Here is a 17,752-nt window from a genome sequence, read left to right as displayed (position 1 = left end):
TGTGCTCTGAGATCAGCAGGAGCTAAGGAAGTGCTCTGGGGTCAGCTGAGAGGGAGCCACCACTTCTGCCTGGCAGGTCCAGGAGGTCGGTGCCATTGGCTGGAGTTGGGTCTTGAAGGATGAGAATGATTTCAGGAGGTGGGGAAGAGGCAGGCAAAACTGGCCATTGGGAACAGCACAGAGAACAACAACAGCAGGGCATCCTCCTGGCTTCTATCTGGCCTCCTGCCCTGCCCCCACTGCCACCCATGGGTTCTCTCTCCCAGGAACAGAAACACAAACCGGATCAAACCACTTTAAAATCCTTCAATACTTGCCACTGCTCCTAGAAAAAAAAAAAAAAAAACTACATCCTTACCAGGGCCTCTATCTCAGTAGGATGCCCCCACCCCTCCATGGGGTTGGAGCCACACTGGCCGCCTCCTGGGTCTTTCATGCTCTTTCAAGTCTCAGGGCCTTTGCACTTGCTGTTCATGCCCTCTGTCGGAGAGCTCATTCCTGCTGTCTCTATCTTACTAACTCCTCATCTTGCAGGTGGCAGCTTCCAGATCATTGCTAAAACAATGGGGGTGACCTCTGATCACCCCCTCCCGAGCCCTCTTATCCTCCATGGCTTCACTCCCCTCATGATTTGGAATTATTTATCTGTGAACTTGATTAGCCAAGATTATAAACAACATGAGGTCAGGGACTGGACTGGGTATGTTTTCTTCTCTGTTGCTTTCCTGGCATGAAGTATAGTAAATACGGCATCTGGTGCATTATACATGGCCACAAATATTTGTTGAATGAATGAATAAAAGCACCTTGGGTTCTGAGCATTCAGTGTCCTGAAAGAATTCAGGTTTTCAAATTGTGCCTCACCAGCCATTAGTGGGGTGTGAAATCAATTTAGTAGATGATGTCTAGCATTTTTTTAAAATGACACAGAATAGAATAAAAATAATCAGAGCACACTGAGGTAAAGGATGTTCTGGAAATTATTGTGTGGTTATGTACTTGTAGGTCATGATGTAAAATGTGCTTTTCCAAGAATAGCCAAGATAAATCCAAAGAAGAAAAACAAGCAGGGAGAACTTGCCCTACCAGAGTTCAGGATTTGTCATGAAACTGTGGTAATCAAGACAATGTGGCATTGGAAGAGGGACAAATTGACACACAGAACAGAAAACTCAGGCACAGACTCACACATGACAGAGCATGTCAGAGCAGTGGGGAAAGGAGAGAGTGGAAAAAATAACCCCCCCATATGTAAAACGGGATTACTACCTACCTCGCATGCATTCGTTTACAAATCAACTTGCAATTGATGAAAAGAATTTGAATGTTGAAAATAAACTTTAAAACTCTTAGTAGATTTCTTTAAAAAAAAAACAACATAAGACACATTTAAAAAAAAAAAAAGCATTGACCATAAAAGTTTGCTTAATCTGACTATATTACAATTAAGAATGTTGGTTCATTGACATCTTGGCTGGGCGCAGTGGTTCACCTCTGTAATCCCAGCACTTTGGGAGGCTGAGGCAGGCGGATCACCTGAGGTCAAGAGTTCAAGACCAGCCTAGCCAACATGCTGAAACCCCGTCTCTACTAAAAACACGAAAATTAGCCAGGTGTGGGGGCAGGCGCCTGTAGTCCCAGCTACTCGGGAGGCCAAGGCAGGAGAATCACTTGAACCCGGGAGGCAGAGGATGCAGTGAGCCGAGATTGAGCCACTGCACTCCAGCCTGGGGGACAGAACGAGAAAAGGAAGGAAGGAAGGAGGGAGGGAGGGAGGAGAGGAGGGAAAGAGGGAAGGAAGGAAGGAAGGAAGGAAGGAAGGAAGGAAGGAAGGAAGGAAGGAAGGAAGGAAGGAAGGAAGGAAGGAAGGAAGGAAGTGAAAAGTCAGTTACGAACTGGAAGCAGCTATTGAAGACGCACACGCCTGACAGAGATTAGTGCTGAAACTCACAAGGGCACAAGAGCACAGCAGAAAAGTGGGTGGGAGACGTAAGCAGGCATTTCACCAAGGAGACAACACATGGTTAAAAAACAAAAATAAAAACAAAAACAAAACAAAACAAAAACGTGTGGAAAGATGTGCAGCATCATGAGAGATCCGGAAAATGTGAGTCGAAGCTAGAATGAGTCCTCATTTCACACCTCTCCAACCAGCACAGAAATGAAAAAGACTGACCATACCAAATGGTGGATTTCAGGGATCTTTCACACACTGTTGATGGGATTGCGAACTGGGACAATGACTGTGGAAAGATTTTGGCCTTTCTCCAAAAGCTGAATACTCACCTAGTTTAAAACCCACCAACTGTATTCCTAGGTATATTTCCACAAGAAGCTGGTCCACATGTATGGTAGAAGACATATGAGAATGTTCACGGCAGCGCTGTTCACAACAGAACCCAAATGCTTAGCAGGGGGAGGTGATGAATGCACCACAAGACAGCCATCAGTGCCATATTACACAACGATCAAAAATGAAGTACTGCAGGCCAGGCACAGTGGCTCACACCTATAATCCCAGCGTTTTGGGAGGCCAAGGTGGGTGGATCACTTGAGGTCAGGAGTTCGAGACCAGCCTGGCCAACATGGCGAAACCCCGTCTCTACTAAAAATACAAAAATTAGCCATGGTGGCAGGTGCCTGTAATCCCAGTTACTTGGGAGGCTGAGGCAGAAGAAGCGCTTGAACCCAGGAGGCAGAGGTTGCAGTGAGCCGAGATCGTGCCACTGCACTCCAGCCTGGGCAACAAGAGTGAAACTCCATCTCAAAAAAAAAAAAAATTAAAAAAACCAAAAGACAAAAAAAATTCTTTAATTATGGAAAAACGAAAGCAAGGGTGCTATAATCACAGGATTCATGACGTGCTGAGTTCTAGTTCAGGGGTCCTGGGAGAGGGATGCAAGGATGGATGCTATGGCTAGATGTGGACTATCCTCAAGATGCTACCTTGGCCAGGTGTGGTGGCTCATGCCTGTAATCCCAGCACTTTGGGAGGCCAAGCAGGGAGGATCACTTGAAGCCGGGAGTTCAAGACCAGTCTGGGCAACATAGCAAGACCCCCATCTCTGCCAAAAAAAATTTTTTTAAGAGAAAAAAAGTTTTTAAAAAGATGTGACCTTTTCTTTTAGGTAGTGGGTTCATAAGTGCTTACTATATTACTTAAAATCACCAATTAAATAGCTAAATAAGTGAAAATGGGTGATGAATAGACCAATGAGTAGAGTTTGGTCATGAGCCAAAGATGATTAAATGAATGCTACGTACTTATGGGCCAAATAACAATAGAAATAAAATGTATTTCTGCTCATGGGCTGTGATCAAAAGTATAAAAGCTAAAGCATGGCCAGGCACAGTGGCTCACACCTGTAATCCCAGCACTTTGGCAGGCTGAGGCAAGTGGATCATGAGGTCAGGAGTTCAAGGCCAGGCTGGCCAAGATGGTGAAACCCTGTCTCTACTAAAAATACAAAAATTAGCCAGGCATGGTGGTGGGCATCTGTAATCCCAGCTACTCTAGAGGTTGAGGCAGAGAATTGCTTGAACCTGGGAGGCAGAGGTTGCAGTGAGCTGAGATCATGCCACTGCACTGCAGCCTGGGCGACAGAGGGAGACTCTGTCTCAAAAACAAAAAAAAAAGAAAAAAAAAAGCTAAAGCACGAGATGCCCGGGTGTGTAGGTGTGAGGGGGCTCTGGCGCCGGACACAGTGCAATCGGGGACACAGGTGCTGGAGACCTGAGGAGTTGCCAGGACGTCTTTGGACTTGTTCTTTGGACTTGTTCTGTTGAGCAAAGCAGCAGCTATGTTGCCCCATGTAGCCTGATTTAGACAACACAGGGCGACTGGCTTCTGAGTGTAGCGCTGCCCTTTGTCCCTGCGCTTGCCTTCTGTCCCGTGGCGGGGCTGGCCCTTGGCTCGGCATCAGCCGCTCACCTCTCTGGGGGTGTGGTGAGATTTAAACAAAGCCTCACTGCTGTTCCCAGGATTATCCGAGCCTTGTGCGGCCCCGCCCTGCCTCACAGAGCAGGCAACTCCCAACCCCGGGCTGAGGCCAGGCCTTTGGGTGGCAAGACAGGTGGGCTGGGGGCTGGGGGCTGCGACCCCATCCTTGGTGGGCCCGTTTCTGCTCAGCTCTGGCGCTGTCCCGGCTCGGCGACCATCGACCATTCCCCCGACCATGCCTCTCCCCTTGCTTCAAGTTCACCTGTGCAGGAGCCCAGGATCCTCTAGCCTGGTGCTCTTGGGAGATCTATGCTGTCACCAGAGTTTCAAGCATTGCGTGGGGGGTGGGTGGGGGGCGGGGAACGAAAGGAGTTTTCCATCGGAAACAGAAAAGATTTTGGGTTAAATCTGGGAATCAGGCTGGGCGTGGTGGCTCACGTCTGTAATCTCAGCACTTCGGGAGGCCGAGGCGGGCGGATCACGAGGTCAGGAGTTCGAGACCAACCTAGGCAACATGGTGAACCCCTGCTTCTACCAAAAATACAAAAATTAGCTGGGCGTGGTGGCGGGCACCTGTAATCCCAGCTATTCGGGTGGTTTAGGCAGGATAATCGTTTGAACCCGGGACGCGGAGGTTGCGGTGGGACGAGATCGTGCCATTGCACTCCAGCCTGGGTGACAGAGCGAGACTATCTCAAAAAAAAAAAAAAAAAAATCTGGTATACAAAGTATATACAGAGTAATAACTGCCTTAGGCATTTGGTTTTTCCCTAAAACCTGTAAGTGGTGGCCCCAGGCCTCTCCTTGAGGGTGTCTCCCCACCCCCCCATCCCCTCCACCCCCTGTCTCCGGGGGACGCATGCGCTCCTCCTCTGCTCATCCCAGCTGGGTCCCTGTGCCTGAAAATGGAGCCGAATCCTCTTTCATGAATGCTTTAGATTTTCATGAAAACACGGCCCGGCTTCCCAAGAACAGCTGCCCTTTGCAGGGGCTTTCCCGACCCCTGTGTGGTTAAAGGAGCTGGCGCTCCACATTCCACAGGTGGAGACGAGAAGGCCCCGGCTGCTGGGTGACTCCCCTGAGCGCAGAGTCCGGGAGCCTGGGACTCAGCCCCCTTCTGCCTCCTCAGGAAGCCTCTAAGGGGCTGCAATCTGAGCACCAGGAGGGAGCCTTGAGGCCAGGGATTCGCTCTGGCATCTTAATTATTCACCTGCAAACACATTCTGGCCCCTGAGCCTCAGTTTGTCGTCTGTAAGCGTTGCAATGTCTCCCTCCCAGGGTTTCTGCCTGGATGAAACAAGCCTGCCAGGAGGGGAGGGTGGGCATGGGGGTTGGTCCCCTTCCGTCCCTGCCCCGGGGGTCCCACAACTCCCAGACTGGTCACGCAGGAGGGTCTTGGGGCCTGGGCCGGCGAAGCCTCCTATCTGTCCTCCTCTTCCTCCCCTCCTCTCCTCCTCTTCCTCCTCTTCTCTCTTCTCCCCTTCCCCTTCCCCCTCCCCTCCTCCTCCTCCTCTTCCCCCTCCCACATCCCCTCTCCCTCCTTCTCTTTCCTCCACCTCCTCCCTCCCTTCCCCTCCTCCTCCGTTTCCCCTCCCCCTCCTCCCCCTCCTCCTCCCTCACTGTCTCCTCTTCCCCTCCAGCTTCACCTGGCTCTGCGGACACGTGCACCGGAACATCCTCTCCAAGTTCACAGGCCAGGCGGTGGAGCCGTTTGACGAGGAGTTCCGCCACCTCTACGCCTCCTCCAAGCCCGTGATGGGCCTGAAGTCCCCGCGGCTGGTCGCCCCCGTCCCAACCGCAGCAGCCCCCGCCAATGGTCGCCTCAGCAGCAGCAGCGGCTCCGCCAGTGACCGCACGTCCTCCAACCCCTTCAGCGGCCTCTCGGCGGGCAGCCACCCCCGCACCCGAAGTGTGTCAGCGTCTTCGGGGCCCGGCAGCCCCGCGGCCCCACACCCGCCTCCACCGCCCCGGTTCCAGCCCCACCACGGCCCTTGGGGAGCCCCGAGTCCCCAGGCCCACTTCTCCCCGCGGCCCCACGACGGCCTGCCCGCCGCCGTCTACAGCAACCTGGGGGCCTACAGGCCCACTCGGCTGCAGCTGGAGCAGCTGGGCCTGGTGCCGAGGCTGACTCCCACCTGGAGGCCCTTCCTGCAGGCCTCCCCTCACTTCTGAAGGTCCCTTCCCCTGCTGCCCTCCGCAGGCCCAGGGCTGGGCACTCCCTGGGGCCCAAAGACCCACCACAAGGCGAGTGGCGTTGAGCCACTTCCCTTTGAAAAAACACTCACAGTCATTGCCATGGTTCAGTGTTCCCAGGCCCCAGGCCATCCACTTGCCGGCCCCCACCAGCCCTCAAACTAAAACCTGCTTTAGTTTGACCTGTGCAGCACATTCCAGAAGGTTCCAGGGAGGTTGTGGGGCAGCTAGAGGACAAAATCATGAAAACGGAGCCCCTGTCTTTCAGAGATCATCCAGGGCTTTAATATTAATGGCCCCCTAAACTCTGTAAGAAGCGTGAAATGCAGCCCAAGTTTTACAAATGGGTAATCGGAGGCACTGAGAGGTAGATGGTAGGTTGGTACTTCTGGTTCCCAGTGCCTAGGAATGGTCCACTCCCAAGAGATTCAGGAAAGAAAGACTGAGGAGAAGGTGTGGGAACGTTCTGGATGTTTCGGGAAAGTTAGGCGAACTCCTCCTCCTAGGAAAGGCTAATACCAGGGTATCCCTGGGCCTGATGAGTTAGGGGTGAGGCCCCGGAACCCCTGTCTGTGAGTTGTATGGGGGACCATGTGAAGCTGTAGCCACCAGGGATGGAGCTAGCTGAGGAGTCTGGGGGGCGTCCAGTGGGACAAGACAGTTTAGTAGACTCAGATTCTTGCTTCAAAGAGCCTTGGGCTGGCTTGGAGGTCCCTGGAGTCTAGGCTGGACCTAGGAGCTTGAGTTGTCAGGGGCCAGGACTGGCCCCACCGCAGTGCCCAGGCCAGTCTTGAGCAGTGGGGAGGGCTCAGCTGTCCCCAGATCCAGGTGCCTCTGACCAGCCTGGTCACCTCCTGAGGAATAAATGCTGAACCTCACAAACCCCATCATTCATTCCTTCTCAATTCACAGTGCCCATCTTCGTTCCTGTGGTGGTACTAGGTCCTAAGGGCACAGCCTAGCTGAGTGCAAATAAATATAGGATGCTGAGAAAGCATAAAGGAGGGGCCAGGCATGGTGGCTCATGTCTGTAATCCCAGAACTTTGGGAGACCAAGATGGATGGATTACCTGAGGTCAGGTGGATTACCTGGTCTCGAGACCAGCCTGAACTAATATAGTGATACCCCATCTCTACTAAAAATACAAAAATTAGCTGGGCATAGTGGCATGCGCCTGTAGTCCCCCCTACTCAGGAGGCTGAGACAGGAGAATTGCTTGAACCCAGGAAGTGGAGGTTGCAATGAGCTGAGATTGTGCCACTGCACTCCAGCCTGGGCAACAAAGTACGACTCCATCACAGGGGGAAAAAAAAAAAAAGAGAGCATAGAGGAGGGGTGGCTAGCCCTGTGGTGGGTGGGACATCAGGGACACTTCCCAGAGAAAGTAACAGTTAACCCTGCACCTTAGGTGTGATAGCAGGGTCAGTGGTACGTGATCCAGGCTGGGCAGCCAGAGGGAAGCAGGTGCCAGCTCCACATACTTCTCCTGTTTCTAGGCCCTCTCCTCCTTTGTTAGTTTTCGGCTGGGAAGCTCGGCCTTTGCTGTGGAGGGCTGAGAGCGCAGCACTCTTCCTCCTGGTGGCCTCTGACCCCTGATGGCTTGTGGCATCCTCCCCAGTCCCCTCTGCCCATCCATCCCTCTGTTCCAATTCTCCACTGCTCCCAGCACGGTCAGGGGCATCTTGGCTTCCAGTTTCTTTTATTATTATTATTACTATTATTATTATTATTATTAATTATTGTATTCCTGTCCTTCACTTTTCTTCTCCTTAGTTCCTGAAAGTAAACAAAACAAAACAAAAACAAAGCAACAACGCTTTGGTTCCTGGTGGCTTTCTGAACTCCAGCTCTGACCCTGTGGTTTCACAGCTGACGGCTGAGATGAGGTTAGAATGGCCGGGCCCAGCTGAGCATTCCAAATTGGATTTCACCATCTGCTGAGAAAGTTTCAGGAAGGCAAAGCTTGCCAGGTCATAGAAGCTCCCAAGCCCAGCTTTCCAAAGGCCTCAGCCTGTGCCTGTGTGGAGCTCAGTCCTGGGAGATAGGGGAGAACCTGCAGGCAGGAACAACCCCCCTACTCCTGACCACCCTCCATCAGCAGTCTCCCCTCCGTGGTCGTCTTTGTTGACAAAGATGCAGTTTCTCCTCTCCTGGGCACCTGTAACGTGTGATGCGCTGCCTGCTGGGAGGTTAGGTCGGGGCTGCCCTGGCGAGTGGAGCATGAGCAGAACAGCTGAGGGTCACTTCCGGGCAGAAGCTTTGAGAGCCTGGGTACAGGTTGCCACATAGAAGCAGCTCTCCAGTTGAAGCCCTCCTCTGCCAGCCTGGGGTCCTAAGCGATGAGCAGAATCCCCACTCCCACCCACTAACCCACAATGGATATGTAGTGAGCAAGAAATAAACCTTTGTTGTTTAAGCCGCCGAGATTCGGGGGTTGTTTCTTCCTGCACCATGATCTAGCTTTGCCCGAGTGATACAGCCTCTGAGATCCCCCAACTCCAGGCTGGGCCATTGCTCTGGATTCCCGAGACCCCCCACCACACACGCTGTTTCCAACAGAGGATTGGGGTGGTTTTACACACTTGGCAATTGTGCATCTGAAAGCCAGAACAAGTCTTTACCCAACTTTCAAATCCTACAAAACCGGGTCACATTCCATCTTTAATTCTGCTCTGGCTTATAATCACACCTGTACCTCCCTCGCTGGGGCCTGCTTGCTAGAGTGTCACTCTGTGTCTTTAAACATATGGAGTCTCTACTACACTGTGAATTTCAACTACAGTGTGAATTTCAACAGCCGCAGCTTAGCATCTCCCATGTGCCAGGCACCGTATCAGCTCCGGGACGTGCATCTATCAGCCTCAAAGAACTCCCAGGGCACAGAGAGGACTGGGAGGGACCTGCATGTGAACAGCCACCATGAAGAACATGAGAGAATGAAAGAAACACTATGATCTTCATGTCCTGGGGTACCTCACTTAGGGTCAAACGCATCCCCCAAACCAGGGACTTAGAATCACAGGACCTGTCTACAGGACTGTCAGCCAGCACGGACTGAGGTGTGAGCTGCTAATGATCAACCCTGTTCCTCAGAGCCCCTCTCTCCTAGGAAAGATCTGTTACCTGCACTTGGTCCTCATCAGATCCTGCTCTCCTGTCTCTCCGTCTACATCATAGGAGCCCAGAGACCAAAGGTATCTCTCTGGACCCACAGGATGCCACAACGGTGCCACAGTCCAAGGGCACAGTCCTCCCTGGTTGAACACTGGTGGGGAGCTTTGCTCCCACAGGGGAGATGAATACTCAGATGCCCCGAGACCACCTTCACTCTCTGCCCCTCCAGAATGCAGGGGAGGAAGGGCTGCCCCCATTCACTTAGTCTTCCTGCTGGCCCTGCTGGCCTGTCATGAAATGCCACAGCACCTTCCAAATATTTCACCTCTTTCTTCCTTCCTTCCTTCCTTCCTTCCTTCCTTCCTTCCTTCCTTCCTTCCTTCCTTCCTTCCTTCCTTCCTTTCCTTCCTTCCTTCCTTTCTTTCTCTCTCTCTCTCTCTCTCTCTTTCTTTCTCCTTTCTCTCTTTATTTTCCTTTTCTTTCTTTCTTTCTTTTTTTTTTTCCGAGACAGTGTTGCTCTGTCACCTAGGCTGGAGTGGCGCTATCTCAGCTCACTGCAACCACTCCTTCCAGGTTCAAGCGATTCTCCTGCCTGAGCCTCCCAAGTAGCTGGGATTACAGGCACCCACCACCACATCGACTAATTTTTGTATTTTTTGGGATTACAGGCACCCACCACCACATCGACTAATTTTTGTATTTTTTGTAGAGACAGGGTTTTGCCGTGTTGGCCAGGCTGGTCTCAAACTCCCAACCTCAGGTGATCCACCCACCTCAGCCTCCCAAGGTGCTGGGGTTACAGGCATGAGCCACCGCGTCCAGCCCAAATACTTCACTTTCTGAACTTGATGCAAGAAGCTGGTGGACACAGAGAAACCGTCACTCACTTTCCTAGCTTCCTCCTGAAGATTGTCTGTGTGTTGGAACAACTGTTATCAGAGGACGTAAATATCGCAGACACACATGCAAACAGAAACACAACCTCCTCTTGCTGTTATTCACTATATTTCGTTGACCCAGGCATTGCTTCCTAGGGCGCTCCATCCTTCTTTCCTCTGTAGTGTGTGGTGAAGGAGAACATGAAACCATGATGCAGCACACGGAGCGGATGGAGAGGCCCCGACAGGCGGCGGCGGCGGTGGCGGCGGCACGCAGGGGAGGCTGAAGTCCACCATAGCTATGCTTTCCAATGCCCCCTTCCCCTACTGTCCACTCCCTGAGTCAGGCAAGGATGCCCTTCACAAATTCACACGAAGACACTTTCTAGGCTAGTGGCCTTGACTTGAGAACAGAGATTTCCAGATTCTCCCACTGACATGGTGGTGAGTGAAGAATCGCCAAGCTCGTTGAGCCCTATCTTACCAGTCTCCCTGGAAAAATACAAGCAGGACTTTCCCTTGATTTTCAGGAACGTGGAGGAATAAGAAATGCAAACCCTGGAGGTAAGGAAGATGCCACCGACAAAGCACGCAAAGCAGCCCAGAGAAAAGGGAAGAGTAAGAAAATCCTCTGAGGAGTAAGAAAATTCCAACAGGGCCTTCCCTGTTTGTGTTTGGAAGGGCAGTGGGTTCCTAGGGCTGCTGGAACATAAACACCACACAATGGGCAGCTTCAACAACAGAAATGTATTCTCTCACAGTTCTGGAGGCTGGAAGTCCAAGACCAAGGTGTCCACAGAGCTAGATTCCTCTGTGGTCGCTCTCCTTGGCTCACAGTCTTTCTCCTTTCTTTTGCTGCCCCTTCACGTGGCCATCACTCTGTGTGCCTGTGCCCCTGGGGTCTCCCTGTGTCTCCAATTCCTCTTCTTATAAGGACGCCAGTCAATTGGATTAAGAGTTTAAGGAGCTGTGCACCGATGCCAGGTGGACCTACGATGGTTAATTTCATGTTTCGACTTGGTTATGGAGCGTCCAGATATTTGGACAAACATTCTTCTAGAAGTTTCTGTGAGGGTGTTTCTGGATGATACTAACACCTGACTTTGTAGATGGAGTAAAACAGATTATCCTTCCTAATCTGGACGGGACTCATGCAGTGGTTTCCCTGCTGAATATCCTATTCCAAATCCTGGATTTGCAATTAAAAAAGGGGTATAGAGTCCTGGAGGTCTGGGCTTGGGGAGGCCAGCCTTGAGTTCCACTTCAAAGGGACCTGCAGTCGTGTATTTCATCACAGTTGTGGCTTACAACGTGCCAGGGGAAAGAGAATAGTGCTGGCACTCAGCTCACATGAAGGTATCCGGAGCCTCACTGCCTCTGGGGTTTGCACTGCCCTGATCTGTGGTTTGTTGGACTGAGAGAGAATGATATGGAGCAGTGACAGGGGCCAGGGAAGGTCTGTATGAGGGGAGACATCCGTGCTGAGACCTGGAGGGGAGAAGGAGCCAGCCACACAAAAGGCAGGCAAGGCATGCCAGCCAGAGGGCAGAGCCTTGGGGAAGAGCTTGGCTCTGTTCAACATGGAAAGGGAGCTGCCGAGAGTGACGCCCTTTCCACCAGTATGGATCCCCAAGGGCCTCTTCTAGGGTGTCTTGAGTTCACCTCCACCCTCCAGGTGAGCACTTATACCTGGGGCTCTCCCAGAAAACACATATTGCTTGAAGCTTAAAGGTAGTTTAACATTTAGAAAGTAAAATCAGATTTGCCATTTAAAGCACAGCCCAATACCAGCCATTCCCCTGTTCACAAGTTTTCCACCTGACTACAGCCAAGCTGCTCACCAGGGCATCAACGGGGCCTCGTGACTCAGCGCTGGCTCACCTGCCAGCCCCATTCCCTGCCACCTCCCTTCCTGCCACTCACCTGGCCCACCAACCTCCACTTCCTCTCTGCCTTTGCTCTTCTTATCCCTCAGCTGAGGACTCTGACACGGTACCTCTCATTCTCCACTGAGCCTGCTGCAAACCTTCCCCTCTCCAACTGAGGTCCAACTCAGATGTTACCTCCTTCCTGAAGCTTCTTTGAGAGCCCTAGCCCTTGTCTGCATGCTGCACTATCCAGCCTCCCTCCCTCTTACCCCCTTTTAAGTTCCACTTCTGGCGGGGCGTGGTGGCTCACACCTATAATCCCAGCATTTTTGGGAGGCCGAGGCAGGTGGATCACCTGAGGTCAGGAGTTCGAGACCAGCCTGGCCAACATGGTGAAACCCCATCTCTACGAAAAATACAAAAATTAGCCCGGCGTGGTGGTAGGTGCCTGTAATCCCAGGTACTTGGGAGTCTGAGGCAGGAGAATTGCTTGAACCTGGGAGACAGAGGTTGCAGTGAGCCGAGACCACACCATTGAACTCCAGCCTGGGCAACAAGAGCAAAACTCCATCTCAAAAACAAAACAAAACAAAAAAACAGTTCCACTTCTGTGGATGTCCTGAACCTCTAGTAGATGGGAGCTGCCTAAAAGCTGGTGTGGCCTCTGATCTTTGATATTGCCTACGATAATGCTAAATCAAGGTTTACCATTAAGGCGATGAGTAAAAGTATGTCATTTATAAAGAGCCTTCTGAGACACAGTGTTATTCTGAAGCCAAGGTTAAAAGGATTCAAGTGGCCCACATTAGGATTCCTGAGTTGCAAGGATTGGGTTACCTGGTGTGTTGGTTTCCTATTGCTGCTGTAAGAAATGACCACATGCACAGTGGCTTAGAGTAACACAACGTTTTCATCTACAGCTCTCTCATTCCGACTCCCAGATGGGTCTCACTGGGCTCAAATCAAGGTTTCTACAGGGCTGTGCTCTTTCCTGGACACACTATAGGAGAGAATGTTTCCTTGCCTTTTCTGCCCAAATTTCTTGGCTCATAGCTCCTTCCTCCATCTTTAAGTTAGTGCCATAGCATCTTTCCGACTCTGATTCTCTCCGCCTCGACCTTCCGTTTTTAAGGATCTCGGCGATGACATTGGGCCCACTTGGATAACGCAGGATAATCTCCCTATTTCAGTCAGCTGATTAGCAACCTCAATTCCCCTTTGCCATGTAACCTAATGTATTCATAGGTTCTGGGGATTAGGACGTGGGCACCTTTGGGAAGAGGACCTTCTTCTGCTGACCACACTCCAGGGTTCTCATGGAAGGCTGAGGCCCTAGAGACCAGGAAGGGCCTGGAATCGGAAGTAGTAAAGCAGGCAGGGGTGGCGGCTCATACCTGTAATCCCAGCACTTTGGGACGCCAAGGCAGGCAGATCACCTGAGGTCGGGAGTTCAAGACCAGCCTGACCAATGTGGAGAAACTCTGTCTCTACTAAAAATACACAATTAGCCAGGCATGGCGGTACGTGCTACTTGGGAGGCTGAGACAGGAGAATCACTTGATCCCGGGAGGCTGAGGTTGTGGTGAGCCGAGATCACGCCATTGCACTCCAGCCTGGGCAATAGGAGTGAAACTCTGTCTCAAAAAAAAAAAAAAAAGAAAAAAGAAAAAAGAAAGTAGCAAAGCAGAGAACTGTCCCTCTGGCCCTTTGGGGCATCTCCTTCATTTTGCTTCTCTGCAGACCTGCCCTGTCTATTCCTCAGTCACATTGGCAGAACACAGTCACCCCCTGCTTTTGAGCTTGTTAGGGTCAGACCCATGAGAAGAATCATTTCTGAACCTCTGGGAGAGAATCTGACTGGCCAGGTACAGCTTGGGTCAGGTACACCCCCCGACTCCCCCATCAGTTAAGGTCGTTGAGTGCAAACACGATTGCTAGGTACTCGCCCCGTGAAGGAGGGGCAGCTCCCAGGGAGGGGGCAGGGGTGGTGGTTAGCTCAGAAACTGGGCAGATGCAACACCAAAGCGCGAGGCGATGAGGCCACTCTGTGCGAAGCGGGGAGAAAAGGACAAGGAGGACAAACGCCTTTCCTCTCCCAACTTCTTTAGCAAAGTCTCCCGATGGACACATTTTGACTGGGAACATGGAACTGGAGCTGTCACTCTTCGGACTGTTCTTCTGCAGGTTGGGGGGCGGGGGGCATTCTCCTCAGCTTCTGACCCTACAGCACAGGGCCAGGCACGGAGAAAGCGAGCGTGCGTGGATGACCGAGTCCGACTTCACTGCATGTGCAGCCACACTGGCAGAGTTCTGTGCTCTTCTGCACATCCCTCTCTGTTTGCTTGCTCATTGTTTTGTTGTTTTGATTAAGCCCCTGGAAAGCAGGGTGTAGACAGACTACCTAGATTCAAGTTCAAAAGCACTATAAAGCTGCCCTTTAAAACCATCTTTTAGGCCGGGTGCGGTGGCTCACGCCTGTAATCCCAGCACTTTGGGAGGCTGAGGTGGGTGGATCATGAGGTCAGGAGATCGAGACCATCCTGGCTAACACGGTGAAACCCCATCTCTACTAAAAATACAAAAAAATTAGCCGGGTGTGGTGGCGGGTGCCTGTAGTCCCAGCTACTCGGGAAGCTGAGGCAGGAGAATGGCGTGAACCCGGGAGGCAGAGCTTGCAGTGAGCCGAGATTGCGCCGCTGCACTCCAGCCTGGGTGACAAAGATTTTTTACCCAAGGTTTTCCTAAAAGGAAGCACATTTTTTGGAAACATGGTACTGTGCAGGGGACAGGGCCACCTCTGGCACTGGTAGTGGGGCTCGGTGGAACGGGCTGTGTGCTTGTGGCTTGCCATGCCTCAGACTGCCTCTGCAAGGGCCTGAGCTCTAGGAAGGCAGCAATGGCAGAAGCCACCACATGTCCACAGAGCTGAGCTCCACCACAGAAGGCAAACCGGAGACAGCACCCTAGAGCTTGTGATCTGGCCAGGAAGAATTATACAATAAATTAATTACAATTCCAATAAGCCCTTTGTTTAAAAAAAAAAAAAAAGAAAGCACAGGGCATCTGATGACATTTGAAGGGGAACGTGAGCCAGTCTGGGGATCGGGAACATCTTGTCTGAGAGTGACCTTTGGGTGGAGATCCATAGGAAGGGGACATTTAAGGCTGGGCTGGGGGATTGCAGGGGAGAATGTTCAAAGTGGAGGTGACTGGATGGGCAAAGGCTTGAGCAAGGGCAAGCTTGAGGAGTCCAAGAACAAGAGAGGAAACCAGGGTGAGTACAGTACCAAGGGGAGCAGAGCGAGCTGGGCTGGAGTGGGTCAGGGCCAGGCCATGTGGGGCCTCACAGGCCTCATGAAGGACTATGAGAATGATGTGCTGTTTGTTTTTATGAGATGGAGTCTCACTCTGTCACTCAGGCTGGAGTGCAGTGGCGTGATCTTGGCTCACTGCAACCTCCGCCTCCCAGGTTCAAGCAATTCTCTGCCTCAGCCTCCCGAGTAACTGGGATTACAGGCGCCTGCCACCATGCCCAGCTAATTTTTGTGTTTTTAGTAGAGACGGGGTTTCACCATCTTGGCTAGGCTGGTCTTGAACTCCTGACCTCGTGATCCACCCGCCTCTGCCTCCCAAAGTGCTGGGATTACAGGCATGAGCCACTGTGCCCAGCCAGGACTGTGAGAATGATCTTTCTAAGATCTCTCTGGCTCCAGTGTGAAGATGGTGGGAGTGTGAGAATATAAAGGACAAAAGATGGCTGGGCGCAGTGGCTCACACCTGTAATCCCAGCACTTTGGGAGACTGGGGCGGGCAGATCACCTGAGTCCAGGAGTCAAGACCAGCCTGACCAACATGGTAAAACTCCATCTCTACTACAAACTCAAAAATTAGCTGGGTGGGGTGGCGCAAGCCTGTAATCCCAGCTACTTGGGAGGCTGAGGCACGAGAATTGCTTGAACCCGGGAGGGGCAGGTTGTAGGCCAAGATCGTGCTATTGCACTCCAGCCTGGCTGACAGAGCAAGACTCTACCTCCAAAAAAAAAAGAAGAGAAGACTCTTATCAGCTCAGCTCAGACACCCAGCATAGATTCCTCTTGAGGAGCAAATGTTGAAGACAGGCCTTTTGAGAGTGGAAGAGGCAAGACATTTCCCTTAGGTCCCACCCCATGCACCTGGAGTGCAGTCACATCTGTGGCACACATTTGCTCACCTTCTAAGTGACTCACTCACTGTCGAAGTTAGTGATGTCGGAATTGGCAGGCCTGAAGGTTTTTCTTTAGTGTAATCATTGCTCAATTACCTTCACCATCTGTGCTGGAAATGATTGTGATGACTTTGTGTGATGACACCCCGAGATGCCCAGTATTCCTGGGTGTCCTTTCTCACCCTTCATTACAGCAGAGGCATCAGCATTCAGGAGGCCAAGTTCTCACTTGCATCAACAGTGTCAACACATTGCTGCCAGGAAGGCGAGGTAGGGCGGAAGTGAGGTGTGAGCAGGATCTGTGAAGACCACTTGGGCATTCAGGATGGCGCAGAGAGCAGGTCTGGGAGGAAAGCCAGAAGATGAAACGCTCAAAGCACGGGCCAGGTTGGCAAGTGGGCTAGGATAGAGACCAGAAGCCGAGAGGGGTTAGGGGAAAAAATGGGGCCTTTCTAGGGAGGTCAGATGGACAGAAGGAAGAGGTTTAGCTACAGACAGAAACAGGCAGGATGCTAGGACTGCCTCAGCACCGTATCACATCTGCAGGGTATTAACTTTTTGCACAAATTAAGATGCTGGCCAATTCATTCAGCAGTTCTTCCAACAAATATTTAGTGAGATGCCAGATTATTCTGCCTTGGGGACACAAATATAAACAAAACAGTCATAGTCCCTGACTTTAAAAAATTTAGTCTATCGTGGCGAACCATCAGGCAAACATGGAATACAAAACACAAGAATAAGGGTCAGTATAGGAGTGAATGAGCAGTAAGGGAGCACAGAAGCGGGAAACCTGCCACCACTGGCAGGTCAGGAAGACTTCCAGGAAGCTGCACGTAAACCAGCCCTGAAAAATGAATGTGAATTAGCCATTGGATGGTGGGGGGATGGGTTGAGGTGAAGGTCACAGTCCATTTAAAGGTGAGGAGCAGTGAAGGATGGGGCTCTAGGTAGCCAGAGCTATATACCATGAAGGGCTTGGCAAGCCATGCTAGAGTTAATGCCCCATCCCGAGGGCAATCCACAACCAGACCACAAACTCCACGATAACCAGTGTCTCCCCAGCAACCACACAACGCTTGACACATCATAGCTCAATACGTGATAGGTAAAGACCAAATGCATAGAGGGACAGCAATGAGGTGCTGTGGAAGGATTTGCACAATTTTTAATTCCTAAAATTGAAATGTCTACTAATTATACAAAGTCTTTGGCTTCACATTAGAGATTAAAGACTAAACGTGCAATTGCTGGTCATGCTATCGAAGTCACTAAAAGAATTGCTCGGCCGGATGCAGTGGCTCACGCCCGTAATCCCAGCACTTTGGGAAACCAAGGCAGGCGGATCACGAGGTCAGGAGTTCGAGACCAGCCTGGCCAACATGGTGAAACCCCATCTCTACTAAAAATACATAAATTAGCCAGGCATGGCGGTGCACGCCTGTAATCCCAGCTACTCAGGAGGCTGAGGCTGGAGAATTGCTTGAATCTGGGAGGCAGAGGCTGCAGCAGTGAGCCGAGATCGTGCCACTACACTCCAGCCTGGGCAACAGA

At 51.5% G+C, this 17,752-nt stretch overlaps 1 protein-coding gene across 2 annotated transcripts in view; it reads left to right on the top strand.

The window, feature by feature from the left end:
- FAM83A (family with sequence similarity 83 member A) overlaps positions 1-7,220 on the top strand; it is a 28,636-nt gene extending 21,416 nt beyond the window's left edge. For both annotated transcript variants that reach the window (XM_030938249.1, XM_030938248.1), the window contains one exon: positions 5,581-7,220. In XM_030938249.1, the coding sequence (XP_030794109.1) occupies positions 5,581-6,112 (532 nt within the window). In that variant the 3' untranslated portion in view covers positions 6,113-7,220. The remainder of the gene's footprint in view (positions 1-5,580) is intronic.
- The last annotated feature ends 10,532 nt before the right edge of the window (positions 7,221-17,752 follow it).

Source organism: Rhinopithecus roxellana, chromosome 9 (genome assembly GCF_007565055.1).
Source record: "Rhinopithecus roxellana isolate Shanxi Qingling chromosome 9, ASM756505v1, whole genome shotgun sequence".
NCBI lineage: Eukaryota > Metazoa > Chordata > Mammalia > Primates > Cercopithecidae > Rhinopithecus > Rhinopithecus roxellana.
The sequence above is the reverse complement of the archived record's forward strand: the minus strand, read 5'-3'. Positions and strand labels throughout refer to the sequence as shown.